Source organism: Hemicordylus capensis, chromosome 1, assembly GCF_027244095.1.
Source record: "Hemicordylus capensis ecotype Gifberg chromosome 1, rHemCap1.1.pri, whole genome shotgun sequence".
In the NCBI taxonomy this organism is placed as follows: Eukaryota; Metazoa; Chordata; class Lepidosauria; order Squamata; family Cordylidae; genus Hemicordylus; species Hemicordylus capensis.
In genome coordinates, this window is record NC_069657.1 from 19638116 (window position 1) to 19665523 (window position 27408).

At 47.9% G+C, this 27408-nt stretch overlaps 1 protein-coding gene across 3 annotated transcripts in view; it reads right to left on the reverse strand.

The window, feature by feature from the left end:
* Positions 1–4889: 4889 nt before the first annotated feature.
* The window catches only part of KIF26A (kinesin family member 26A), a 240406-nt gene continuing 217887 nt past the window's right edge, over positions 4890–27408 (reverse strand). For 2 of the 3 annotated variants that reach the window (XM_053282825.1, XM_053282827.1), the window contains 5 exons: positions 22825–26158; positions 15560–15750; positions 15033–15056; positions 12795–12945; positions 4890–8005 (listed from right to left, as the gene is read on the reverse strand). In XM_053282825.1, the coding sequence (XP_053138800.1) occupies positions 7827–8005; positions 12795–12945; positions 15033–15056; positions 15560–15750; positions 22825–26158 (3879 nt within the window). In that variant the 3' untranslated portion in view covers positions 4890–7826. The remainder of the gene's footprint in view (positions 8006–12794; positions 12946–15032; positions 15057–15559; positions 15751–22824; positions 26159–27408) is intronic. The other variant, XM_053282826.1, reaches the window with a different exon arrangement.

Sequence of the window (27408 nt, forward strand, 5' to 3'; positions counted from 1 at the left end):
TAGAAATTGGGGGGGTCATCTTCAATTCAGAGCCCTGTTCCTTTTGAGTAAATACAGGTAAAACCTTCATTCAACTTCTATGAGCTCCATTTAACCTCTGTTTCTAAGGGGGTCCTCTTAAATTCAGAGTCATTTTCTATTTGGGTAAATATGGTATCATCTATCTATCTATCTATCTATCTATCTATCTATCTATCTATCTATCTATCTATCTCAAGGAGATTTTAAATTGATTAATGATTTAAGTCTAGATGGTTCACTCTGGGCTTGGCCTGAACTCAGGAGAAGCATCCACATCAGAGATCTGATTCGAGTCAGGCAAATCCTCCAATTATAAAAAATATTAATCTCACAAAAAGATTTCAGTATAAAACACAGACTTCCAGGGCAACTAATGATGTATACTTCGAATAATACAAATGCAACAATAATAAAATAATAACAAACACACAGCAGCACAGCCTAAGAAAAGAACGACAGCATTAAGCAGAGCCAAAAACAGATTAGTAAGGCAAATAAGTCTTCATATCAGATGCCAAGCAAGCCCCTCTAGAGAGGTATTTTAATAAACAAGGTTTCACACAACGCAAAATCAACTTGTGGAATTCTCTGCCACAAGATGTGGTGACAGCCAACAACCTGGATGGCTTTAAGAAGGGTTTGGATAACTTCATGGAGAAGAGGTCTATCAATGGCAACTAGTCTGAAGGCTATAGCTCACCTCCAGCCTCAGAGGCAAGATGCCTCTAAATGCCAGTTGCAGAGGAGCAACAGTAGGAGAGAGGAACAGTAGGAAATGCCCTCACGCCTGTGGGCTTCTCAGAGGCAGCTGGTGGGCCTCTGATGTATGAGCACTGTAAGATATTCACCTCAGAGGATGGAGCCTCTCTGGGAAGAGCAGAAGGTTCCAAGTTCCCTCCCTGGCAGCATCTCCAAGATAGTGCTGAGAGAGATTCCTGCCTGCAACCTTGGCGAAGCCGCTGCCAGTCTGGGTAGACAATACTGAGCTAGATGGACCTATGGGCTGACTCAGTATATGGCAGATTGTTCCTGTGTTCCTGTGCCACTGTGTGAAACATGATGCTGGACTAGATAGGCCTTGAGCCTGATCCAGCAAGGCCGTTCTTATGGTCTTCCTTCATAATTTGAGCACTGCATTCAGGCCAGGTCACATGGGAGCCATGGTCCTTTAGATACCCAGGTCCCAAGCCAGATAGGACTTTAAAGGTGAAAACACCCAGAAATTGACTAGTAGCCAATGAAACTGTTGAAATGTGCTCCATTTGATCAGTCCCGGTCAACAACTGTAGTCTGAACCAATTTAAGTTTATGAATAGTTTTCAGAGGCAAGCCCAGTGCATTACAGTGGTCTAATCTGGAGGTTACCAGAGTACGAATAGCAGAGGCCAGAACTGTCTCTGTTCAGGAGGGGTTGCAGGTGGACTTATACAAGGTGCTTTCTTTCCGACCTTTCACATGCTACATTGTTTAGATGTAAACCCGAGATGTTTTATGCAGATCCCTAAACAGACAAAGTGTTAGTCAACCAAGCATGTGAATCGTACAGCTAAACTTGTCAAGGAGCTGAGATTGGCTGCAGCTTCCATTTGTGTATATATTCATGGTATATATCCAGGTTTGATTGATTGATTAAGTGCTGTCAAGTCAGTGTCGACTCTTAGCGACCACATAGATTCTTCTTCTTATTATTATTATAGATAGATTATTATTATTATTTATTCTCTCCAGGATGGTCTGTCTTCAACTTGGCCTTTAAGGTCTCTCAGTGGTGCATTCATTGCTGTCATAATCGAGTCCATCCACCTTGCTGCTGGTCATCCTCCTCTTCTCTTTCCTTCAACTTTCCCCACCATTATAGACTTCTCAGGGGAGCTGGGTCTTCACATAATGTGTCCCAAGTATGATAGTTTGAGCCTGGTCATTTGTGCCTCGAGTGAAAGTTCTGGATTGATTTGTTCTATAATCCATTTGTTTGTTTCCCTGGCTGTCCATGGTATCCTCAAAAGTCTTCTCCAGCACCAAAGTTCAAAAGCGTCAATGCCTTTTCTTTCTTTCTTCTTCAAAGTCCAGGTTTCTTCAAAGTTCAGTCCATATCCAAGTTTACCCCTGTGGATAAAATAGCCCTTGGCTAAGCCCATGTTTATGCAGTCATCCTATGGCTGCTTCTGCTAATACGAGGCTTCCATTGATGCAGTTCTGATGGAAATATCATTGTGCAATCCTCTATAATAAAGTCCTTGGCGTGCGTCCGTGTCTTTGTTGAATTGTGTGCATCCGTGTCTCCCTCGGCTGTTCTGGGCATGCGCAGAGCGCATGCCCAGAACACACCGAGGGAGACACGACCGCCGGCACCAGGCGGCCATGTTGGCCGGTTGTTTGCCCGGTCGCGGAAAGGCCAGAGGCGGCCACGGGGAGGGCAGAGGCGGTGGCGGGGGCCGCAGGGAGGCAGAGGCGGCGGCGGCGGGTCCAGGCCAGCCGTGGGGATCGGAGAGGCGGTGCCGGGTCTGGCCCGCCTGCCAAAAGGAACAGGGGCAGCAGCAGCAGGTCCGGACCAGCCGCAAGGAGAACAGAGGCGGCGGCAACGGGTCCGGACCGGCCGCAGGGAAGGGAGAGACGTCGGGGGCGGGTGGCACTCTGGGTGGCGGGGGCGGCACTCTCCACCCGGCCAGGAGGCCAGAGGCGGCGGCGGGTCCAGCCTGGCCACGGCCAGGGCAGAGGCGGCGGCTCCGGTGGCGGGGGAAGAGAAGCGGTGGTGGGCCCTGCCAAGAGCCAAGACGGGCAGCGGGTGGGTGGCAAAGCGGTGGTGGGCCCTGCCGAGGCGGGTGGGCGGCGAAGCAGTGGTGGGCCCTACCGAGGGCCGAGGCGGTGAGGCGGGTGGGCGGCGAAGCGGTGGTGGGCCCTGCTGAGGGCTGAGGCGGGCAGTGGGTGGGCGGCGAAGCGGGGGTGGGCCCTGCCGAGGGCCAAGGCGGTGAGGCGGGTCCCCCAGCGAGAGAGAGAAAGAAGGAAGGAAGAAAGAGGGAAAGAAAGAAGGGAGGGAGGGAGGAGGAAGGAAGGAAAGGAGAGGGAGGGAGAGAGAAGGAAGGAAGGAAAGAGGGAGGGAGAGAAAGAAAAAAGAAAGAAGGAAGGAAAGGAGGGCGAGAGGGAGGGAGAAGGAAGGAAAGAAAGAAAGAAAGAAAGAAAGAAAGAAAGAAAGAAAGAAAGAAAGAAAGAAAGAAAGAAAGAAAGAAAGAAAGGCTACTAGCGCCCGTTAATTTAATGGGCTTTAAATCACTAGTTGTAAATATGAGCAGAAGCGTGCTTTTGCAGAACACTGTGGGTGCCGCTTTAGATGTTCACAGCTGCATGGGCAGTTTAGAGCCATCCTTGGCATTCTGCTCATCATGGCAGTCTGTGTCTTATGCTACATGCTTACAAATCCCAGTGTTCTAGCTAATATAAGGAGGGTTCAATTCTCTGGGCAACCTTTTATGTCCTCTATTTGAGAGAGAGATTTACAAAGACTGTTAGGGCTGTTCTCATGATGATGAATAGGGTAGGAGACGTCTTACCCTATGCCCGGAGTTGACACAACCACTGCCGACTTTGCTCCCCACGCCCTGCGCATAATAACCAAATGGGACTGTGTACAGCTCCCATATTAGGGTAGGCCGTTTGTCCCAACCTAACTAGGATTGTGTGAAGCAGCCTCTTCTTCCAGACTTTTCTGAACATCAGAATATCTGTGTGTAGCCTTAAGTGCCACAGGAGGGAAATGCTTGACTAACAAGCAGAAGGTTGCCGGTTTGAATCCATGCTGGTACTATATTGGGTAGCAGCAATCTAGGAAGATGCTGAAAGGCATCATCTCATACTGCACAGGAGGAGGTAATGGTAAACCCCCTCCTTTATTCTATCAAAGAAAACTACAGGGCTCTGTGGGCACCAGGAGTCGAAATCAACTTGATGACACATTTTACCTTTAGCTAATTTATCGTTCCAGCTGGCGTTCATTCATGCTCCCTTTCCCAGCTTTTGAGGATGAGAACTGTAACTATCCCATTCCCCACCGGCCCAAGGTATTGTGGTACCTGAAGGACAGGGCCAAATATCTTGCTCCAAGCCCCTGGTGGGGGCCAGCCAGCTTTCAAAACCAGCCCTTGCAAGCTTTGAAATTGGTACAGGAGACAGGAAGGTTGCCAGCAGCCTCGTCTTGTGCTTTTCACAAGCTTTGCAAGGAGTGGAGGGTGGCCAGGCAAGCTGATCTTGTGGTAGCAAGCATGACTTGTCTCCTTTGCTAAGCAGGGTCTGCCTGGGTTTGCATTTGAATGGGAGATGTGTGAACACTGTAAGATATCCCCCTCAAGTAATGGGGCTGCTCTGGAAAAAGCACCCGCATATTTGCATGCAGAAGGTTCCAGGGTCCGCCCTGGTTTGCATGAATGGGAGATCACATATGTGAGCACTGATATTCCCCTTAGGGGATGGGGCCACTCTAGGAAATGCACCTGCATGCTTGTATGCAGAAGGTTCCAAGTGCCCTCCCTGGCATCTCCAAGATGAGCTGAGAGAGACTCCTGCCTGCACCCTTGGAGAAGCTGCTGCCAGTCTGGGTAGACAATTCTGAGCTAGATGGCCCAATGGTCTGACTCAGTATAAGGCAGTTTCCTATGTTCCTTCTCTCTTTCTCCCCTTGCTCCTTGCAAGGGGTCAGTTTAGTCCTGTAGGGCTGCTCCAATAGCAGCAGTGGGGGCCGGTGGCTCTTGCCGCCCTGTTAACACTCCAGTAATCTGCTGCCTGAGGTAACTGCCTCTCCTTGCCTCATGAAAAGACCACCCCCACCACTGCCAGTACCCAGAACAGAATAGTACCCTTCATGTCAAAATCAAAAGAAAGGTTAACAATAGATCTTTTTATTCACATGAAAAAGCAAAGCAAGCCATCATAGTATACATTTATACAAAGGATTTTGTGGGGGGAAACAACCAACCCCATACAAAGCAAGATGATCAGAAAATATGGTTCCTTATGAAATGCGATTATTACATACACTATCAAACCTTTTCAAAAGTTTTGTTTGGCAACAATTTATCAACAGTCTCCACCTTAAAAGTGGTTTCCTTCAAAAAAAGCACAAGATTCATGCAGCATGTATAGAAACAATCCTGAGAGTTTGCCTTCCTTAGAAAAACTGTAAAAAGATATATTTGTCTTTAAAAGTTCATAAAATGCAAATGCTATATTTATTGTCAAAACTATACAAAAATATGGACCTAACTTAATATTTACTTAAAAAAAAGAGAGAGGAAAAACATTTTTACCCCACTTCCTTGTGATTTTGGTAATAAACATAAGTCTTAATTCCAGAGAGAGAGAGAGAGAGAGAGAGAGAGAGAGAGAGAGAGAGAGAGAGAGAGAGAGAGAGAAGCCACAGTGTAGGTTACAGAGTTCCTTGGGTTAGATTAAGGCAGGAGTCAGCAACTTTCAGTCCTGAAATCTCCAACCCAGTAAGGTTCTCCCCACCTCTCCTCATCAAGCAGTTATCATCTGGTAAATTAACTGGCTTGTTATCTGAAGGGAGGAGAGATTTTCTAGTGGAAAACCTTACTGGACCAGAGTGTGTGTAAGAGCGTGTTGGGAGATGGCTTATGATGTCAGCCACTGGGTTAAGGATTTCTGGGGAAAGTGGTCAATTCAGTGATGAATGAGGTTACCTGTTAGGTTTAGGGCCAAACTACATGTTACACTCCAATGCACGTACTAACATTCTGATAGCTGCTTTAAGGGCAGGTTCATATGACACAGAAAAAGCCTAATCTCTGGTTCCCAGTTTGGCAGCGCGCCCAACGGGTGGGGGACTGGAAGCCAACTTTAATCGTGCATTCCATGCCTGCCAGTGTCTGACCCATCAGCCCTACTTATGGTTCCAGAACCGACATCTGCAACCGATTTAAACGCTTGGTTACAGATGCCAGTTCTGGACCTGTAACTAGGCTGGCAGAGCTGGCACTGGTGCGTTCAGACAACACAACCAATATTGGCTTCCAGCCTCCCCAATGAAAGTCAGGCTCCCCACTTGATTCTGGGAACCAGAGTTTCAGTTTTGTCCATGTTGTGTGAATCTGCCCTAAGTCAAACCTGGTTTGGGAGTGGGTGATTTTCAGCAATAAAGGTGGTGGAGAGGTGGTGCTTATCCTGCACCTGTCTGCTTCTCTTTGGTCTCAACTCCTCCTTCTCCCTTGTTCCCCTACGACAGTGGTGCTCAAATTTGGTCCCCAGATGCTATTAGATTGTGACTTCCACCATACTCTGCCACAATGGCCAAAGGCACATGTTTGCAGGAGTAAACACATGTTTGGAATTTCCCCAGCGGCCGGGGGGTGGGGGGAACGGGGACTGGAAGGTTAGTTGCAGTGAAAGGCGGGGGGGAGGTGAAACACCTTCCTCTGTCACTTATCAAAGATTCTTGCTGAAAATTACCCACTTCCAAAGTACCATTGACTAAAAGAAGTGCATGCACCAGCATATCATGTAAATATTGGCCCTCTGACTGCTTACACTTTTGGAGTATTCCCACTGACTTCAACTGGTCTACTCTAGCGGTTTTAGGAATACGGTCCATGGAAATAGTTAAGCAGTTGATATATTGATTAGGACCGCCATCCGATGAAAGAAATCTTGGTCAATTTTATGAGTTGCAATCCATTAATCAATACATACATTAATGAAGGGGTTCTCAAACTCGAGTCCTCAAATGTCATTGGACTTCTGAAGGGAGCTGAAGTCCAATGACATCTCGAGATGTCAAGGTTGGAGAACCTCTTCATTAATAGATTGAAACCTCACACATTTGCATATGAATATAAACAGTTCTGAAGAAAAACACATTTATTTATTTCAAATCATGCACATGTTGCAGCAGCCGCCATTTTAGAAGAGGGATTCCTGTTCATGAGAGAAAAAGAACCAGGAATGTCTCTCTTATGATGGTCCTCATCTTCAGTTTTTGCAAGTACTAGTATTAAAAATAATTCAAAAACTCTGATGTCTCGTTAATCTGGAGGCACCTTTTTAATCAATCAAAAGGTTTTTAATTGATTAATCTAACTAATTAATCAACTAAACATTTCAGCCCTAATATTTGTATAGAAAACATGGGAAAAGCATGTTTATTGTGATCTGAAAAAGGAAGAGTACAAAAACTGAATACAAACCGAGCATTCTGAAATCTCATAATACACCTTTCCAATAGATAAATGTTCATAAAAATATCTCAAATCCTAAACCATGAAAAAGCAATTATAATACAAATTTTTCTTTTGTTCTGCTACATAAACCAGCTTTTCCGTGAAACAAGGAGGCAAATTCAGGTATGAAAACATAATTTACTTATTGCTTTTGCTACAATTTTTTGTTTTTACATATAGTCATAAATTACACTATACAGTATAAAATATTTCATAGGAATACATTTTATGGTCTGCTTAGGTTTGCTGGTTTCAGTTCTAGCAACAAATTAAAAAAATCAAGAAAACAAGTCACAAATGAATGTTAAAGGCACTTTTGCTTTTCAGACAGAGTTGTTTCTCAATAGATTATTTTTCTGCTTTCCTCTCTTAGAAATCAGGTTGGTCTTTGTACAATTCATCAGTTGTTGAGGCACCATAAAGGTTTAGAACATTCTAATTCCTTGACAGTTTCAGGCTTCGACAACATTCTTTGTCGCATTAAGTCTTCACGTCCCCTCTCTGCTTTCCAATACACATATTTCCCCACTCCCATCTCTTGAAAGTTTGGCTTCGTCTTCTCAAGTCCTTTGCAAACCACCTTCAAACTTCCACTTCCCGCGCTCCATCCTGGGTATCGGAGATCACTCCAATATCAAAGCAGGTGACTATCATGACGTGTGACTTGCATACATTGACACACTGCTCCAGTTCATCAGTCACTTGTTCCAACGCCTCCAGATAATCTTGCGACTCCTTATCAAGATCAGGGTCAACCTCAACTGTTGGTGTGAAAAGAAAGACAAGAAATTGTTCAGTATCCAAACAGAGCTCTCCTGAGGAATCAAAATGTTTGGCTCTCTTCACCCATTAAATGGTGTGAACAGCCATGTTCCCTGTAAGCAGGATTCCCAGCTGCTGATGACTACAACTCCCAGCGTCCCTAGCTGCAATTTCCTTTGATTAGGGGATTATGGGAGTTGTAGTCAACAGCTGGGAAACCCTGTTACAAGAAACACTGGTGGAGAGCAAGAACTGAATCTCACTGGCCTCAGGTTTAGCTCCACCCAGCGTGATGTGCCACACAACTGTATATCAGGGATACTGCTGGGCTGGAAGTCCTTCTCCATTTCCACCCAAGAAATACTCTTCACTGAAAATGGAAGACAGCATCCAACACTTTGGACCCGCGGGCTGGGGGAGAGACCCACAAGAGTGACAACATGATTTTGATGTTGGGGGAGTGACTTTCCAAGAGCACCAGGGTGGCTTCCTCCCGCTTAACTGAAAAACACTGCAGTTTCTATAGAGAATGGTGGCAGCAGCCATCATTTTCTTTCCCAGAATGCATCAAGGAATGATGTTTTCCTGGTGCATTCCAGGAAATAAAATAGGTTATAGAGGAAGCTGCACTGGCTGGCAGCAGCTCCTCAGGGTCTCAGATGGATATTCCCCAGTCCTACCTGGATTTACGAGGGATATGACTGGGGAAGCCTATGCTCTTCCATTGAGCTATGGCCCTTTCCCAACAGCAGCCCGAGGCTGAGTTTCATCCTCTATGTCGATTTGCATCCCCTTCCTCATGTCATTTACACACATTTAATCTTTTTGTGATGACATCACTATGCAGTCCCCTGTGGAGTAGTGGTTAGAGTGCTAGACTAGAACCAGGGAGACCTGAGTTCCAATCCCCATTTGGCCATGAAACTCATGAGAACATAAGAACAGCCCTGCTGGATCAGGCCCAAGGAGGCCCATCTAGTCCAGCATCCTGTTTCACAGAATGGCCCACCAGATGCCTCTGGGGAGCCCACAGGCAAGAGGTATGTGCATGCCTTCTCTCCTGCTGTTGCTCCCCTGCAACTGGTATGGAGAGGCATCATGCCTCTGAGGCTGGAGATGGCCCACAGCCATTAAGCTAGTAGCTACTGATAGACTTGTCCACCATGAATCTGTCTAAGTCCCTTTTATCACTGGGTGACTCACTGAGTGACTCTGGAGCAGACACTTATTTTTATTTTTTTATTTTTACATTTATACCCCGCTCTTCCTCCGAGGAGCCCAGAGCGGTGTACTACATACTTGAGTTTCTCTTTCACAACAACCCTGTGAAGTAGGTTAGGCTGAGAGAAAAGTGACTGGCCCAGAGTCACCCAGCTAGTTTCATGGCTGAATGGGGATTTTAACTCGGGTCTCCCCGGTCCTAGTCCAGCACTCTAACCACTACACCACTCTGGCTCTCTCAGACTTAACTCTCAGACTAACCTACCTCACAGGGTTGTGGTGAGGGCTCCTTGGAGGAAGAATAGAATAGAATAGAATAGAAGAGGTTGTGCACATGACCACTTCCCGGGAGGACAGGGAGGGCTGGCAAGGAGGCAGCCTAACCCAGGCTACGTTGTCCTAGCCTAGGTTAGGCTGCTCGAATAGCTTCAATAAATGGCAGGCAATGATGAGGAATGGGGTGGGGAACTCACATGAGAAGACTCTGTAATGCGTATCTGAATGCCTTAATGGCTAGGGAAGGGTGGAACACGACATGGGGGGGGGCGTTTGTCATGGAAACCCCGTATTAAATGCAATTATCTAGAGTTCCATCCTAAGCTGAAAGCCAAGTCGTTCATAGCGATTTGTACAAATAAGGCCAAGTTCTGACGTAGAGCACAGCGGAATAAATAAAGCAGGCAACTGACTGCTCTGAGTCACAGTGAACTCACTGAAGGGATATAATGATTAAAGGGGAAGCTGGAGCCACTCCGAAGAGTGGGCAGGAGATCAAAGGGGAGCCCTTTTGAGTGCCACCAGAGTCCAGAACAGACCATGAACAGAATATCAAAGGGGCCAACATACTTAAGATGGTTTAACACTTATTTTTAGCACAGGCAAGATGTTTGCAGAGACCCTTTGTAGCCAGTCTTTGACCACAGAATGCTCCTACATCCCTGTGTTGTGGTCTACCTAAAGATGATCTGAAATTCTCCCCTGCCCTCCCAATTTTCTCTGCCCCCTTTTCAGGCAATGAAAATGGGTGGTGGTGGGGGGGGGAGATTTCGATGATGGGGGGAAGGCAGAGAAATTCCTTAGCCCATTGGCAGACACCATGTTTTCCCCAGGTTCTTGTAAGGATTACTGAGATTATGAGGTCATTCACACAATCGAAAACTGTATTCTACCCAGGTTTGGGAACTGTGAGTACTCCCAATTTTTGATTGTGTGAAAGCAAGGTTAGAGGAAAACCTGAGTAGAAGTGATTGTGTGGAAGCAAGGTAGGAGAAAAAGCTACCCAGGTTTCCTCTAAACTTGCTTCCACCCAATCAAAAATTGGGAGCACACACAGTTCCCAAACCCGGGTAGAAAACAGTTTTCGATTGTGTGGATGACTTCTGTGTGTGTGAAGCCCTCTGAGCAGGTTAAAGCATTATACAAATGCTTTAAATACAATTGTGTCAAGTGTAGATCAAGGAGCCTTTTTGTTCGGCTTTTTAATAAATGAGGATGGATCTCAACCTGGTTTATTGTGTGTTATTTTAGACTTGCTAATATACTTCAAGAAAGGTATCCAATGCGGTTCAGAGTTACTGCATTTTCCTGAATCCAAGACTAGATTCCCGCCCCCCAAGTTCTTTGCCACAAGAAATGGTCTTAAATCTCTTCCTTCTGAATTAATACAGGTATAACCTGTATTTAACCTTAATTTTTTATGGAAGTAATCTTAAATTCAGAGTTGTCTTGTATCTGGGTAAATACAGTATCTTTAGATTGAGGGTTGATTTTTTTATTATTTGTGAAGAGATTTCGTGCATAACTTGCATGTCCCAAATTTTATCGAATCACTCTTTGATCAATGGAGTTCCCCCACCCCGCTCTTTCCATCCTTTGCTTATTACAAATCTAGCTGCCATCAAGAGGATTGCAAATCAATTCATTGCAACTTGAAAGTCCCGTTGATTTCAACCCAGTGTGAGCAGAGGTGCAAAAATGCTCACAAAACATGGGCTCTCTAGGACCCAGATACAAGTTATGGAGATACAGGGACTTGAGCATGCTGGTGAGTGGGGAGGGGAGGAAGAAGGCGGGGCAGGACCTGCTAGTTGCCTAGGGATGCTTTTGAATTTCTATGAAAGAAAACTTCCAGGAACAGAATGTGTGGCAAGCCACCTAAATGCTGCTTCAGAACGTAACATAGGAATATAGGAAACTGCCTTATACTGAGTCAGACCATTCGTCCATCCAGCTCAGTATTGTCTTCACAGACTGGCAGTGGCTTCTCCAAGGTTGCAGACAGGAGTCACCAGGGAGGGAACTTGGAATTTGGGAGAGATCTGGAGACGCCAGGGAGGGAACTTGGAAGTTTCTGCATGCAGGCATGCACATGCTCTTCCCAGGGCAGCCCCATCCCCTAAGGGGAATATTTTACAGTGCTCACATGTAGTCTCCTATTCAAAGGCAAACTAGGGTGGACTCTTGGGGACAATCCATGCTTGCTACCACAAGACCAGCTCTCCTCCCTTGAACAGTTCTCCTTAAGGAGTTACGGAAAGCAGTTATGGAAAGATACTACAAGATAGGCTGAGAGTACAGAATGTGGGCTGAGCAAGCATAGATGAAGTGTGAACCAGGGTTATTTTATTATTTTAATTATTACTTTACATTATTTATTTATTTGTTTGTTTAATACATTTCTATACCGCCCAAAACACAAGTTCTCTGGGAGGTTTACAAAACAATAAAAACAAACTATAAAAGATTAAAACATATCAACAACTAAAAGTAAAAAGTTAAAACTATTAAAACACAATTAAAACAGTATCTAATTAAAAGCCTGGCTGAACAAATGCATCTTGACTGCCCTTTTAAAAGTTGTAAGAGATGGGGAGGCTCTTATTTCAGCAGGAAGTGCGTTCCAAAGCCTCGGGGCAGCAACAGAGAAGGCCCGTCCCTGAGTAGCCACCAGATGAGCCGGTGGCAACTGCAGACAAACCTCTCAAGATGATCTCAATGGGCGGTGTGGTTCATGGTGAAGAAGACGTTCTGTTAAATATTCAGGACCCAAGCTGTTTAGGGCTTTATAGGTTATAACCAAAACCTTGTACTCTGCCTGGAAACTTACCGGCAGCCATTATAGATGTTTTAAGATAGGAGTGATATAGTCTCTCCAAGATGACTCAGAGACCAATCTGGCTGCCACATTATGGACTAACTGCAATTTCCGGACTACTTATATCCCCGCTCTTCCTCCAAGGAGCCCAGAGCGGTGTACTACATACTTAAGCTTCTCCTCACAACAACCCTGTGAAGTAGGTTAGGCTGAGAGAGGAGTGACTGGCCCAGAGTCACCCAGCAAGTCTCATGGCTGAATGGGGGTTTGAACTCGGGTCTCCCCGGTCCTAGTCCAGCACTCTAACCACTACGCCACGCTGGATAAAGCAACCCACCCACTTCAGTTTCTACCCGCTTCCATAATTCAAAATGCAATCCCCAGGCTCAGTTTCTTAGATGCCAGCAGCTACTGGGCACCTGATGTTTGCACCCAGGGACCTCATTTGCCATGATCTGCTGAGAAACACTCACATTCTCCTTTCCATTTGTTTGGATCCAACATCAACCTGCACTTGGTTTCTTCCAACTCGTCTTTCAGGAGTTCGTGCTTCGCTTTCACCTCTCGAATCCGCTGGTGGCGCCTCTCCAGGATTTTCAGCTTGGTATTGAAATAGATCAGGCCCTTTGGGGAGATAAAAGTGAGCAGTCTGTGATTCTTGTTGGCCTTCCTGCTTCTACCTCTTCCCCCAAAAAAACTATAGTTCATAATGTGCAGCTTCAACAACTGATGTGCGGCACAAATCAGTCACACTGAAGAGCGGAAGGGTTCTCTCCTCTCCGCCGCCCCCGCTGGAAGTGGACTTCCACAGGATGCTAATCTAATAAAAGCGGCACGCTATGAGCACTTAAGGCATTTATTGCCGTTCTCTGAGTTAATGTACTTCCCTGAGATACTCTTAAATTACAACCATATGTACAGAAATGGTTATCTCCCCCAGCGCAAGGAGTAAATATAACTTAGTTAGGAACATTAAAACGGGATAGATGGGTAGAATGAGGCATTCTGAGCACCCCGTTTGCCTCTGATATGGAAAGTGGAGGTGGAATGAGTATTTACAGGGGGAAGCTGCAGAAGGGGTGGAGGGTGGGGAGCCATAGGAAGCTGCCTTCTACTGAGTCAGACCATTGGTCCATCTAGCTCAGTACTGTCTACACAGACTGGCAGCGGCTTCTCCAAGCTTGCAGGCAGGAATGTCTCCCAGCCCTATCTTGGAGATGCCAGGGAGGGAACTTGGAACCTTCTACATGCAAGCAGGCAGGTGATCTTCCACTGAGCCTCGGCCCCATGCCCTAAGGCGAAGATCTTGCAGTGCTCATATATTGGGGCAATTCTCACAGTCACCCTGGGCCGGCAGGGAGGGTGCAGGGGGAAGGCTATTTCCCACGTACCTTCCCCCAGATGACCAAGCAGGTCGTCATTGGCACGCCTCCCGCATGCCCACATGGGCAGCCCTGCTTGGAGCTGCAGGAAGCAGGGCGGAGGCATCCAGGGCCGGAACTTGTTGCTCCTGCCTCTCGGCATCCCAAAAGGCAACACGCGGCACGCACAGTTGCACTGGGGATTCCTCTGTCAGTCGGGCACTCTATGTGCTCATCTCTGTATCTCCTGGAGTAAATTCAGTCCAAGGAGACACACGATACCCAGTTGCTGGGTTAAGGTTGCAAGTGCTCACATAACTTCAGCTGACAGCCAGGTTAGATATGAGCATTAGGGATCCTGCTGCTTCTTCTCACAACCATCCTAACCCTGCCTGGGCTGTCCCAGGCAGGGTAAGGCTGGTTGTGAGAACAGCTCCGTAGTCTCCCATGCAAATGCAAACCAAGGTAAACCCTGCTTAGCAAAGGGGACAATTCATCCTTGCTAACATAAGACCAGCTACCCTCCACTCTGCCTTACTCCCCAACCACATCAGCCTCTTTTCTTCTGTATTACTTCCCCACCAGCTACTTTTCTCCACTTCATCAGGAAGCTTAGACTCAGAGAAAAAGTAAGTAGGAGAAGGACAGGGCTAACAATGGCTACCAGTCTTGATTACTGTAGCCTACCTCCAGGCTCCGAGGCAGGATGCCTCTGAAATGCAGTTGCAGGGGAACAACCGCAGGAGAGGAGACATGCCTTCATCTCCTGCTTGGGGGCTTCCTGGAGGCATCTGGTGGGCCACTTTCAGTGTTCCCTCTGGCGTGCGCATGCACGCGCACACACAATTTTTTTGATGTCCGCTCAGTTAATTGTAGATCCCACTCACGTTGAATTAGGAAGACCCCATTCTGAATACATGTGAGCACACTCTGCTGTGCTACTGCTGCCCAGAACCCAATTCATTTTGTGCACAGATGAAAAAAATTAGAGGGAACACTGGCCACTGTGGGATACAGGATGCTGGACTAGATAGGCCTTATTAAGTTCTTTTGAAGGAATTGCAGGGGAGAGGAGAGACGGTTTTTCTCCCCCTGCCCTCCACCATGGTTTTTCCCATAAAAATGCCCCCTTCCACTGTGCACATGTACCCTTCCTGCCTTCAGCTTCTCTACTGCAAATGCCCCTACTATATACTGTGCTCTGTTCCCTTTCAGTGGCCTCTCTCCACTTTGCACATCAGAAGTGAACATGATACTGGAAATTCCACACTTCTTGTTGATCATCTAGTTCTGGATGATAATAAGGAATATTATATTACAGAGCTAGGAGAATCTAAAGACATGACTTACTTTTTCAACATCCTGGAAAGGCTGCTGGAAAAGGAATGAGAGAAGAAGAGTTTAGTTTTCAATAAATAAATAAATAAATATCGTACCCAAATAACACCTGCCTTGCTGTCACCAACTCAGAATTAACTGGACTGTTTTGCCAATTACAAGTAAATTAAACTCGCAACATCTTGAATGGAACAGAATTCTAACCGGAGTACTTTACGCCATTTACATAAAGAGTTAATGACCCTTCCAAGAAGAAAGCCCATAAAGTTTCATCAGGCAGGCAATGATTATAAAGCCTTCTCGTAACGTATTAATTGATATTCTCCACTCACTCCATCAGCCACGTTAAACACAATTAATGGCAGACAGCAATTATTTTCTATGGGAAAGGCACCCCAACATATGAATTGTAAAAATTGATAATGATAGCACTTTAATTGCAGTCCATTCTCCCCGAATGCCGTGAGCTGGTGCAACGATCCGGCCTGGTATGTTGTGCAAGTTAAATTGTCTTTCATAGCTGTAAAATATGTGCTGACCTCCGTTTCCTCTTGTCTGTGCCGCTGTAATCGTTCCACATCATCAATCTCATAAACTTTAATTTCAAATGGCTCTTTCAAAGTGCCCGGCAAGGGTGGTAGATCAACCCATTGGCCGGTGACGTTCTGCTTTCTCCCCAGGGATGCGGAATCGGGCAGAGGAGCCGGGATCAGCCGACGGCGCTGGAAACCTGAGATGGACAGTGGGGGGAAGTCAAGGGAGTCTCTTGTGCATTCTTTCCCTAGCAAAGCCAGTTTTTTTTTTTAATGCTTACATGCTTACACCCAGCTACACTTACCATTTAGATATTGTGATACTTATATACCGTTCCCAACATTAAGGGAACCGTGGTTCGAAGCACGGTTCGAGCACTTTGAGAGAAATTAGAAAGGAAACTGCGGAAAGCATGTGCTTACCTACTCTCCACACTGCCCTTCTGGGTTCCTGCTGAGGCAGTGAATGTCCCAAAAAGCCCCGCGCGCTGTTAGCATGCACATGTGTGGATGCCATTTGCATGGTCAGTAACCCCGTGTTTTGCCGCACGCGTGGATGTGCTTGCTAATGACGCGAACTGCGCTTCGGGCACATCCCTACCCAGCATTCCACATTTTTTCTCCCAACATTCCGTCAAACTGTAATATGACCAAGAAGCAGACTTCTGGGTTGGGCACGGGAATATAGGAAGCTGCCTAATACCAAGTGAGATCATTGGTCCATCTAGTTCAACATGGTCTACACTGACTGGCAGCGGCTCTCTCAGGTTTCAGGCAGGAGCCTTTCCCAACCCTACCTGGAGGTGCCAGGGACTGAACCAGAGACCTTCTGCATGCAAGCATGCAGATGCTCTACCACTGAGCTATGCCCCCCATCCCCTTCAGGGACATATTTTTGGAGGGGCATCAGAGGAAAAGGGTATGGGTTACATGAACCGTTTGCTGTCGAACTGGTTCAACTTGAACTGGGCCAGTTCAGCAGCGAATGGGTGGCCGGGCAGGGGCAGAAAGAGAAGTAGTACAGTTCTTACCCAGCTGAATTCAATCTAAATTCAAACCAAACCACTATTTTTTGTTCATGAAAGGGGGATCAGCAAAAATCTAGAAAGGGGGATCAGCAAAAATCTGCCCTGCCCCCTTGTGTGTGCAAAACGTTCTTACACATGTGCAACATTCATCAGGGTATGAGCCCCTATAAGGTAGAGCAGAGTTATCTCCATATTCCAACTAGGAGCTGAATGCAAGAGTGGTTTGGGGCTTAGGCGAGATTCAGTCAATGTTTTCCTCCCTATTAAGAGGTCCTGGAGAACCAATGGTGCTGTACTCTCCTGTCTCTCACTCACCCACCAGGGCATAAGAAAGACAACCACAACAAATCTAGCAATCAGAGGTATGCTGCCTCTAAACACAGAGGCTCCATTTTTCTCCATTGTGGCTAACAGCCATGTAAGCCTTCTTTATAAAGCTATGTATGCTAGTGCCTGTCAGCACATCTTGGGGCAATAAATTCTGTATGCGAACTGAGCACTGCATGAAAAAGTACTTGCTGACATAGAGCTGGGTCTCACGATCAGTGAGACCCGGTTTGGGAAGCTCAGCGGGGAAAGTGGGCTAAGCCTGCTCTCCCCGCAGACGATCAGGGCGGGAGCCCTGGGAGGCCGGATCAGCCGCCCACACGATTGCCGGTTCTATGACGGAGCCGGTGGGGGCTGGGGAGTTCAGGGGCCGTGCGGCTCCCGGAAGCTCCAGTATGCCCTGCGCGAGCCGCACCACGGCTACTCACGATAAAAAAAACAGGTTTGCGGAGCGCTTGCTCTGCAAACCTAGTTTCAGGGGTGGGCTACTTGAGTGGGTTACCTGCTCAAGAACCACCAGGCTCACAGCCTAGCCTGGTGGCTCTCACAATTGTAGAATATCGGGCTAGCGGAGGCTAGCCCGATTTTCTACAATCGTGTGAATAGCCTCAGTGTGTGCAATGTTATGTGTGCATTGCAATGTAACATTTGCGCAGTTGCGCTAGAGCACTCTTGCGCAAGTGCAAAAATTATGCTGAGTCATGTCACAGTACAGCCTTTGAAAACAAAGCTATGGTTATGCCATTTTCGCGCTTGAGGAAGGATGCACTTGAGTAGCTGTGTGCACATTTTCTGCAATAGGCATGTAACGTTGCACAGTATATCAGACACCTTCTTCTGTTTCTTCTGATGCTACTGCCAATTAACGTCAGTGATCATCTAAAATGGGAGAGGGGGAGAGAGAAAGAGAGAGAGAGAGAGAGAGAGAGTCTCCCGGGCTTAGCTGAGATTTGAAACAAGAAATTCAGTGTATGTTATCCTCCCAATTATGAGGTCCAGGAGAACCAATGGTGTTGTGCTCCTCTGTCTCTCACTCTCCTAAATAATAGAGGAGAGAGGAAAAGGCGGAAGTGTGGAGCTTTCTTGTGCTCTCCTTCCTTCATCTTTATTTTCTGAACTAAACCCTACAATAACTTCTGAATATATTAGGGATGTCAGCGCACTAAGCACTCCAAAAGGAACGCTATAATTTATTGACAGAGGACAATTCCAATTGAACAAAGAAACTGTTTGTCATTTTCGAAGAGACCTTATATAGCATTTCCTGGGGCAACACCACATACAAATCCATCAGCCCGTAATACCTTCTCAATATGTGTGCAACTTTACACAGCCGTTAATATTGATTTGCAGGAGCGACTTAAGAGGTTGATGTGCTATGAAAAGAGAGCAGCTATGAAGGCTGAAGTCAAGGATTTGAAACTGACTGGTCGCAGAATGAAGACAATTGGCTACCACGACCAGGAAGTGCCGCCCTATTGTGTGTGCGTATCCAGTTTGTTTATCACATTTGCAATCCATCTTTTCTCCAAGCAGTTCAGAACAACCTACATGGCTCTTCCCAGCTCCATTTTAGTCTTAGAGCAAGCATGGGCAGCCTTTGGGGTGGGGAAAACTGGGTGGTTAACCAGGGCACCTAGCTGAAGGAAGATGGCGAGCTGAGCTTAGTGATTCTCTGTTTGTTGAGTGTACTGTCTGCAGTTTACTGGGGGGCGGGGAGCAGAGCTGAGAAAGAGTTTTCTCTGTCCAATTTCTCTCATCCAATTTCTCTCGTATGGAGGGAAAGAGGGAGAAAGAGGGTGATGGGCTGGAAAAAGGATGGCGGGAAAGACCGAAGGGAGAGAGGCAAGAAGACTGAAGAAGAAGCTGCAGAAGGTGTGTGAGAGTTCAGTGGAATCCCAGACCTGGAGAAGAGCCCTGACAGCTAAGCAGCAAAATACTGCGAGGTAGCATAGGAAGGTGCCTTCTACGAGACAGACCATTGGTCCATCCAAGTTTGGTAGTGTCTACACAGACTGGCAGCGGCTTCTCCAAAGTTGCAGGTAGGAGTTTCCCCCAGCCCAATCTTGGAGAAGCCAGGGAGGGAACTTGGAACCTTCTGCGTGCAAGCATGAAGATGCACTTCCTAGAGTGGCCCCATCCCCTAAGGGAATATCTGACAGTGCTCACACATGTAGAGGGCTAGCGGGCAGCCAATGCTGGCAGACGACCACAAAAATGGGGTTTGGAGAGAGCTTGCTCTCCTAACCTTGTTTTAGAGGGAGGCTGTGGAGACGGGTTTGCCACCAAGGCGTTGCCAGGATCGGGCCCGATCCCAGGGGTACACATGCGCAGGCAAAACTGGGCTGGGCTTCCTTAGTCGCCTAAGCTAATTAACCTCCTAATGGGAGCTTCGTAGCCTCCCATTTGAATGCAAGCCAGGGTGTCCCCTTTGCAAACCAGCACAAACCAGCAAAGGGGACACCCTGGGGGACACAAACTAGCACAAACCAGCCGGGAGGCAGCTTTTCACCTCCTCTACGGGGGTCTCCTTGTGAGTAGGCGTGGCGCAAAGCTGCGCCGTGGGCACTCATGATCTTCAAAACCAGGTTTGCGGAGTGCTTGCTCCACAAACCTGGTTTTAGGGCAGGGGTTATTGAGCAGGTTACCTGCTCCAGAACCACCGAGCTCGCAGCCGAGCCCGGTGGTTCTCACGATCGCAGAAAATCGGGCTAGTGGAGGCTAGCCCGATTTTCTGAGATTGTGAGAATAGCCTCCCCGTCTGAATAGCGTCAGACACCTGAAGGTCATCCAATGAACCTCCCGGCTGAGCGGGAATTTGTCCATGGGTCTCCCCAAACACACAGAAACACACAAACAAACCCTACCTAAAGATAGCTACTTCAGGAGCAAAAGCAGCTGGGGAGGGATTTCAATGGAAAAACAGAGTGATGGAAAAGGACTAATGTTCCCCACCTGTCTGCCATTGTCCCAGACAGAACCACCGTCCCCTGCGGATTCTTTGAATCAATCAAGAAGCATTTACGGCTCTAAGCATGCCTCTTATTGACGCAATTAGCTGCACACCTAGTTTGAGGCAAGTTTTGCAAAGACTCAACAAAATGGTCTTGAAAAAAGCCCTACTTTAGCGAGACACACCTCAAGATTCTGAGGACGTGGTTTGCTCTTTAACTCGACTTGTCCACTACCAAACTCTATTACCTTGATTCTTTTCTGTCAGTGCTGGATGGCATGTTAGGCGTGCTAGACACTTATGTGCAAGGAAGCTGCTCGGAACTGATTGCACGAGTGAATCTCCAATCTATTTCTAATTTCAGTTGATTGTCTAAATGCGCTATACAACTAATGAAAGCCTTAGGTTTGTAGTTAATTAGCAGCATTAATCACAAAGTTTAGTGCATTGTGGGTTTTTTTTTAACAAATTCTTTTCTATCCCTTTAATTTTCACTCAGGGGATCTGATCTGCCAGTCAGAGATTTGTACAAAGACCCACAAGACTGATACTTTGCAATTTAGCAGAGTATGGATTGTACGATCCGTGAGACCCGGTTTGGGGCGGTGAGCGAGAAGAGTGGGCTAAGCCCGCTCTCCCAGCTCACAAGCGGGGAGGGAGCCCTGGCGGCTGGATTGGCCGCCCACAGGATTGCCGGCTCCAAGATGGAGCCAGTGGGGGCTGGGGAGCTCGGGGGCCACAGGGCATACTGGGAAGACCCTTGGAGTTGGGAGGCGGCTTTTCGCCTCCCCTCCGGGGGTCTACTTGTGAGTAGGTGTGGCGCAAAGCCGCACCATGGCTACTCATGATTTTGAAAACCATGCCCCCATGCTTTTGGGGCAGGAGTTCCTGAGTGGGTTACCCGCTCTAGAACCACCGGGCTCGCAGCCGAGCCCAGTGGTTTTGACGATCTGCAAAAATCGGGCTAGGCTCTCCTAACTCGATTTTTGCAGATCATCAGAATAGCCCCAAAATATAGCATATTAAAGGAACAGTTATGTTAATTTGAAGGTTTTTTCTCTCCCCCCCCCCTTTTAATCCCAAGACAATACTAAGCAAGACCATATTAAGTTAGATGGACCAGTGGTTGCCACAGGTGTGGTTGGGAAGTCTTTAGCCTCACCTCAAGACAGAACTCCAGCTTTTACACAGGGAAGAACTTGAAAAGGTGCAGAAGAGGGCAACCAAGATGATCAGGGGCCTAGAGCACGTCTCTTATGAGGCTAGGCTACAACACCTGGGGATATTTAGTTTAGAAAGAAGACGACTGCGGGGAGACATGATAGAGGTCCCTAAAATCAAGCATGGTGTGGAGAAAGTGGATAGAGAGAAATTCTTCTCCCTCTCACATAACACTACAACCAGGGGTCATCCCATGAAATTGATTGCCGGGAAATCTAGGACCAACCAACGGAAGTACTTTTTCACACAATGCACGATCCACTTGTGGAATTCTCTGCCACAAGATGTGGTGACAGCCAACAACCTGGATGGTTTTAAGAGGGGTTTGGATAACTTCATGGAGGAGAGGTCTATCATCGGCTACTAGTCGGAGGGCTATAGGCCACTGTCAGCCTCAAAGGCAGGATGCCACAGAGTACCAGTTGCAGGGGAGTAACAGCAGGAGGAAGGGCATGCCCTCAACTACTGCCTGTAGGCTTCCAGAGGCAACTGGTGGGCCACTGTGTGAAACAAGATGCTGGACTACATGGGCATTCTTGTGCCTGATCCAGCAGGGTTATTCTTATGAATCCACCCAGGTCAGAGTCCCCTGACCCTCCAGTATTTGTCTTTATCATAGAGAAGGGCTGGGTAAATGTGGTTCTCCAGATCTTGTTGAACTACAACCCCAGGCACATATATTTTGCATCTGCATAGGTCTGAGTGCTTCTGAGCATGTGCAGAGTGTTCTTTTCTGCAACAAATGGTTAGCTGCTATATTTTGGGAGAAGCATGGCTACTCCTCTGTGACCACTTCCCACATCACTTCAGTAACATCAGAAGTGAGATCACATGGGAGGGGTGCTCAAAGTTCCTGTGAGCTTTTGTTGTATATGGTTACTTCCCATGCCTCCCGAAGGGTGGAGCAATTCTGACGTGCAAAACACTGCCCCCCCCCCACCAATGCAATATGATAATTATGAGCAACTTGCTCATAATGTGAAACCTACAGTACCCATCATGAGCTAAAACAGATGTGGTGGCAGGACCTGGGAATCAAAAGCACAGGCTTCAAGTTCAGCACCTTTCTTCTGACCATGCATGCCGATCTCATGCCTCTCACTTGCCACTCATGTATTGCAGCCTTGATACACATCCCGTTTGGGGGACTAGTCTGGGAAAACATTTTATCAGCCACCTTGTGGGAGGCATGGCTGTGGGGAGAGGCCATAGCTCAGTGGTAAACCATGGGCTGTGCATACAAAAGGCTGAGGGGAACCCGTCTCAAGTCCTGGAGAGCTGTTGCCAGTCAATGTAGACCAGCGATTCTCAGCGCTGGGTCCCCAGATGTTATTGGACTTCAACTCCCATGATCCCCAGCCCCCGTGGCCTTTGGTTGGGAATTATGGGAGTTGTAGTCCAATAACATCTGGGGACCCAACACTGAGAATCCTTGTAGACAATATTAAATGAGACAGACCAGCGGCTTGACTCTGAATAAGGCAGCATCACGTATGCCTAAGCCAGACCTACTCAACTTAGGCCCCCCAGCTGCTTTTGAACCACAACTCCCATAATCCCCAGCCACAGTGGCCAATAGCCAGGGATTATGGGAATTGTAGGCCAACATCTGCAGGAGGGCCGAAGTTGCAAAGTTCTGGCCTAAGCTGTGCCCTCACACCCCATGTTTTCACAGACTTGTTTAAGCCCTATTTCAATGCAAGGAAATGAATTCTTATCTTGGGGTGGGGATTGTTTGTTACCTGTTGACCTCTTCTTTGGGGACTTCAAACTTCTCATGCGACCTGGTGAAGACATCCCGCTCTCACTCATGGAATCATGCGCCGAGGATGCACTGCCAGTGGCTTCGCTGTCGCGGATCATGCTCTCGTAGCCACTGCTGCCACCACTATGATAAAAAAGAGCAGTTCGACCCATTGCTGGCGGTAGCTCCCCACTCAAGACGCTGCTGTTGTCACTCCCGTGCCCGCTGCTGTAGCGCTGGGGTCTCCTCGGAGCAGTGATCTTGCTGTACGGAGATGGAAGTACCAGGGCCTGTGACTTCTCATCACTCAGGTTAATCCCGCTGTCGTTGCCGCTATCTGAGTCTGTCGAACCTCGGAAATGGCTCATCTTGACCGAACTCCCCGATGCCAGCTCATTGACCCGACTGTTGGCTGCCCTAATGGCCTGCTTGGTCCCCATGATGGTGCCCCGGCCGGGTTTGCTGCTGACACCTTGCATGGACCGCGGGGTTGCCTTCCCACTCAAAGGGATGCTCGAGGTCTTCCCGACGGACTGCGCCAGTGATTTCACAGAGTTGCTCAGAGACTTGGACCCGCTGGCCGAAAGGCTGCGGCTTTTGTTCCCACTTGCTGGAGCCTTTTGGCTTGCTGTACACTTGGCCTGACTGGTTTTGCAGGGTGAAGGCGTGGTATATGATGGAGGGGATGTCAGGCCAGAAGCAATGGGAGGAACACCCAGCCTTGGGACCAACCGGCCACTTCTGCCATTGCTCATGCAGCCGCTGCCATTTTCACGAGCCAAACTGGCCTTGGATCCTACAGACACCAGGCTGTCACATCTTTCTAGGGACATGTGGCTCCCATAGCGATGGGCAGCTTCACTTTTTGACGCCTTCGCCTTCAGACTTGAGGTCGCTTTTGGCAAAGAGTGGTCTCCCTTTAGGTTGCATCTGCTACCAGTGCTTTCGTTGGGACACAACCCTGCCCTCAATCGCAAATCGACATCCTCATTTTTGGCTGTCACGGCCCTAGCAGGCTCTGATCCTGCAGCTTTGCTTCCACCATTTGGCATCCCACCGTTTTTCTGCTCCAGGCTTGACTTGCGCACGGGGGGTGCTGGAGGTATCGTCCCGCTCGGTCTGGGTAGCATGCTCGATTTCTGCTGCCCGTTTTTCTTCTTCAGGCTGCCAGTGGCAAAATTGGCTTCAGCACTTCCTCGGCTCATGCCATCCGTAGCACTGTTGTGCGACACTGCAACCACACCCAGTGTAGTGGCTCCTCTTTTGAGCTGTGGCATTTTGGCGAGGGCATCCGATTTCTTAGCAGCACCACTGGAAGACTTGCAGGCCATTTCACAACCATCAACAACCCTCTGGGAGCAGGTGAGCATCGTCTGGGATTTCGTTGGCCTTGCCGAACTGCCGGGATGTTGGGCGGATTTGGCCAGCTGCTTCTCAGCACCAAAGAGGTGAGATTTTGGAGACAGCAACAGTCTCGCAGTGTTTGCGTCCAAACGGTCGTCTTTGCGAACCAACCAGGGATCTTCAAACATCATAGGTGGCTTCTGCAGTTCCTTATAACTAAGGGTGGCGGTCTTGTGGGGCGAAGATGAGGTAGTTTTTGTTCTCCGGGGAAGACTCGAGTGTATGGTTTCTATCACCAGTGTGCTTTGTGAGTTAGGGGGCCTAACCTTTGCTGGCTGGTCAGTGAGGCAAAGAGCACTTTCTGTCTGAGATGCTTTGGCTAAGTCGCAGTTTTGAGGGCTTCTGTTGACCCCTGAAGATGCTTGGCTTGAACTCATGCTCTCGCTCTCCAGCTCCGAGAAGCAAAACCCGCTGTCGTTCAGAGCAGCTTTCAAGGGAACCAGGGCATTCGGAGAACCCAAGTTAAAAGGCTCCTCGGACTTGCCACAGCTGTAAGAGGACTGAGCAAGAAAACTGTCACCCGACCGGCCTCCGCCGCTTTCGATCGTACAGATGCTGACTTCGCTGAGCCACGAGCTGATGGAGGAACGTCTACTGCCGCCAGAAAACGGATCCTCGGCAAAGGGCACGACAATATCGATATTGACACCCGTAGCACTTGCTTGGGAGGTGTAAGCGTCAAACTCATCGTTTATACTGCTAATTATACTAACTGGCCTGGAGCCAGATGCGAGGGCCTGGAGCGAGCAGTCGCTATTGAAGCTGATGATGCTGGCGGGCCGTCCATTATCCAAGATGCCGCTGATGGACAGCTCTTCGACCACTGTGAAGACAAGCTCATCCTCACCATTGAGCTCTACAGGCTGCTGCAAAGTCACCGTCGTCGTCAATATATCCCGGTCAAAGCATTTGCCTCGGAAAGATGACCGGAATCGATGGACTTCTATGCCATCTCCTTGGTGCTCAGTGCTGCTGCCTGCCGAAAATGTGCTTCCTCTGGCGTTAGGTTCCGACAGGTTAGTCACTTGCTTACTCATCCCCACAGGTGGAGTCCTGATTGCATTGTTGTGCTCAAACTCCAAATAGCTTTGCTTGGTCTTCAGGGAAGACTCCTGTTGTTGTGGGGGTGGAGGGGCAGGGCTGGGCAAAGGCCTCTTCACGTATGAGGATTTTTCTTTTACAATGGGTTCAGCAGTGGCTTGACTGGGCTCTTGACTCCTCGGAGCATGACACGTTGGTAACTGGTAGGAACTGGAAATGGTCTCCCCATCTGAATCTGCTCTCTTGCCTTCAGGCTTGCTTTGCTGCTTGGCCTGTTCCATTTTTAAAGGAGGGGTTTTCTTTTCAGAGCAACCACCGTTGTGCTGGAAGTAAAGGTTATGCCCCTTTTTAGGAGCCCCCGTTTCCGGCAAAGGTGGTTTTTTTAATCCTCCAGGAGGAGAGGATGGTTTGGGTTTAGACTGTCCATTTTCTGCACTTGCTGGGAGCGGGCTGCTGGAAGATGCCGGGGGGGCCTCACCGCAAGGAAACTTCATGGGTTCCTCACTTCCGTCGATGCACTCCAACCTCTCCTGCAGTTCTGCAAATGTGTTGCACTTGAAATGGTCTTTGTCGGAGCTTTTCGCAAGAGCAAAGTTGTCTTTGCTTCTCTTCTTGTTCAGGGAAGGGATGATGGGCACAAACTCGGGAGGGCCTTCGTTATCCGTCAGCTCCCGGTCTGACAAAGCTGTGCCATTGGGACCAACGTAGATGACAGTGTCACAGGACTGCTCACTGCTCGAGGAATAATCTGGCTCACTGGAAATATTCAGTACAGGAATGTCAGGATCAAGAGCTACGGTCCTTGGGTGAAATGGTCTCAGGTGAGGAGGTCTTCGTATATGGCCCTCTTCACATGAGCTATCTCCTCCAGATGAGCTGGATGCATACTGTCATTCATAAAAAGAATAAAAATGCATTTTATTTAGCATTATTCATTTATTTGCTACTTTAGATCCCATCTTTTAGCTCTCAAAAGGGCCCCCCAAACAGCCAACAATCAGCTAAAACAAAAGACAAAAGCATATTAAAACAAAACCAAATCAAATTACAAATTGGAACAGCAGAACTCATGGGGTCAGGGAACACTCACCTACCACAGAATGAGGCTATTCCCACGATCACTGGAAAGCGGGCTAAGGGAGCTTAGCCCGCTTTCCAGTGATCGTGGGAACCAAGGCGGCTAACCCACCTAAAACACCCTCCCCTTAAAACAAGGTTAATGGAGTGAGCACTCTGTTCACCTCGTTTCCCGGCGCGCAGTGACACACGAATAGACCCCTGACCGGGAGGCTACAAACAGCCTCCCGGTATCAGGGGTCCCCCCAGAATGCCCTGTGCACTCACATGGGGCATGCTGGGACTTCCATGACACAGCTGGTTGTTGTGTGGGCAGCCAATCTGGTTTCCCAGGACTGCATGGCTGCGGGGGAAGTGGGCTAAGCCCACTCTCCCCGCAGAACCCTCCCAGGCTCTACACACGGATCGTGTGTACAGCCTCAATGAGGTCATTCACACAATTGAAAACTGTGTTCTACCCAGGTTTGGGAGCTGTGTGTACTCCCAGTTTTTGATTGTGTGGAAGCAAGATTAGAGGAAAACCTGGGTAGCTTTTTCTCCTACCTTGCTTCCACAAAATCACTTCTACTCAGGTTTTCCTCTAACCTTGCTTCCACACAATCAAAAATTGGGAATACACACAGCTCCTAAACCTGGGTAGAACACAGTTTTCGATTGTGTGAATGACCTCAATGTCTGCTGAAAAACAAGGTTAGATGCATTAACTAGGGCAGGGCTTCCCAACCTTGTGTTTCCAGATGTTGTTGGACTACAACTCCCATCATCCCCAGCCACAATGGCTCCTCCCTAGTGCCCTTATTGCCAGACCTACTGGGACAGACAGAGAAAGACTTCCCACTTTACTGTGTCATTAAAAAAATAAATAAATCAGAACTGCATCTTGGTTTGGAACACAGTCAGCAAAAGAAATTGATCTGTTAATAGTCAGGGTGTTCACGTAACCGGTTCAGGCGGCTCGGTCTGAATGTGAACTGAACTTGAACTGAACCACCGGTCTGCAAGCCAGTTTGATCAAACCAGCCGGCAGTCTGGTCAACCCAGTTCGAGGGCTGTGCTCGAG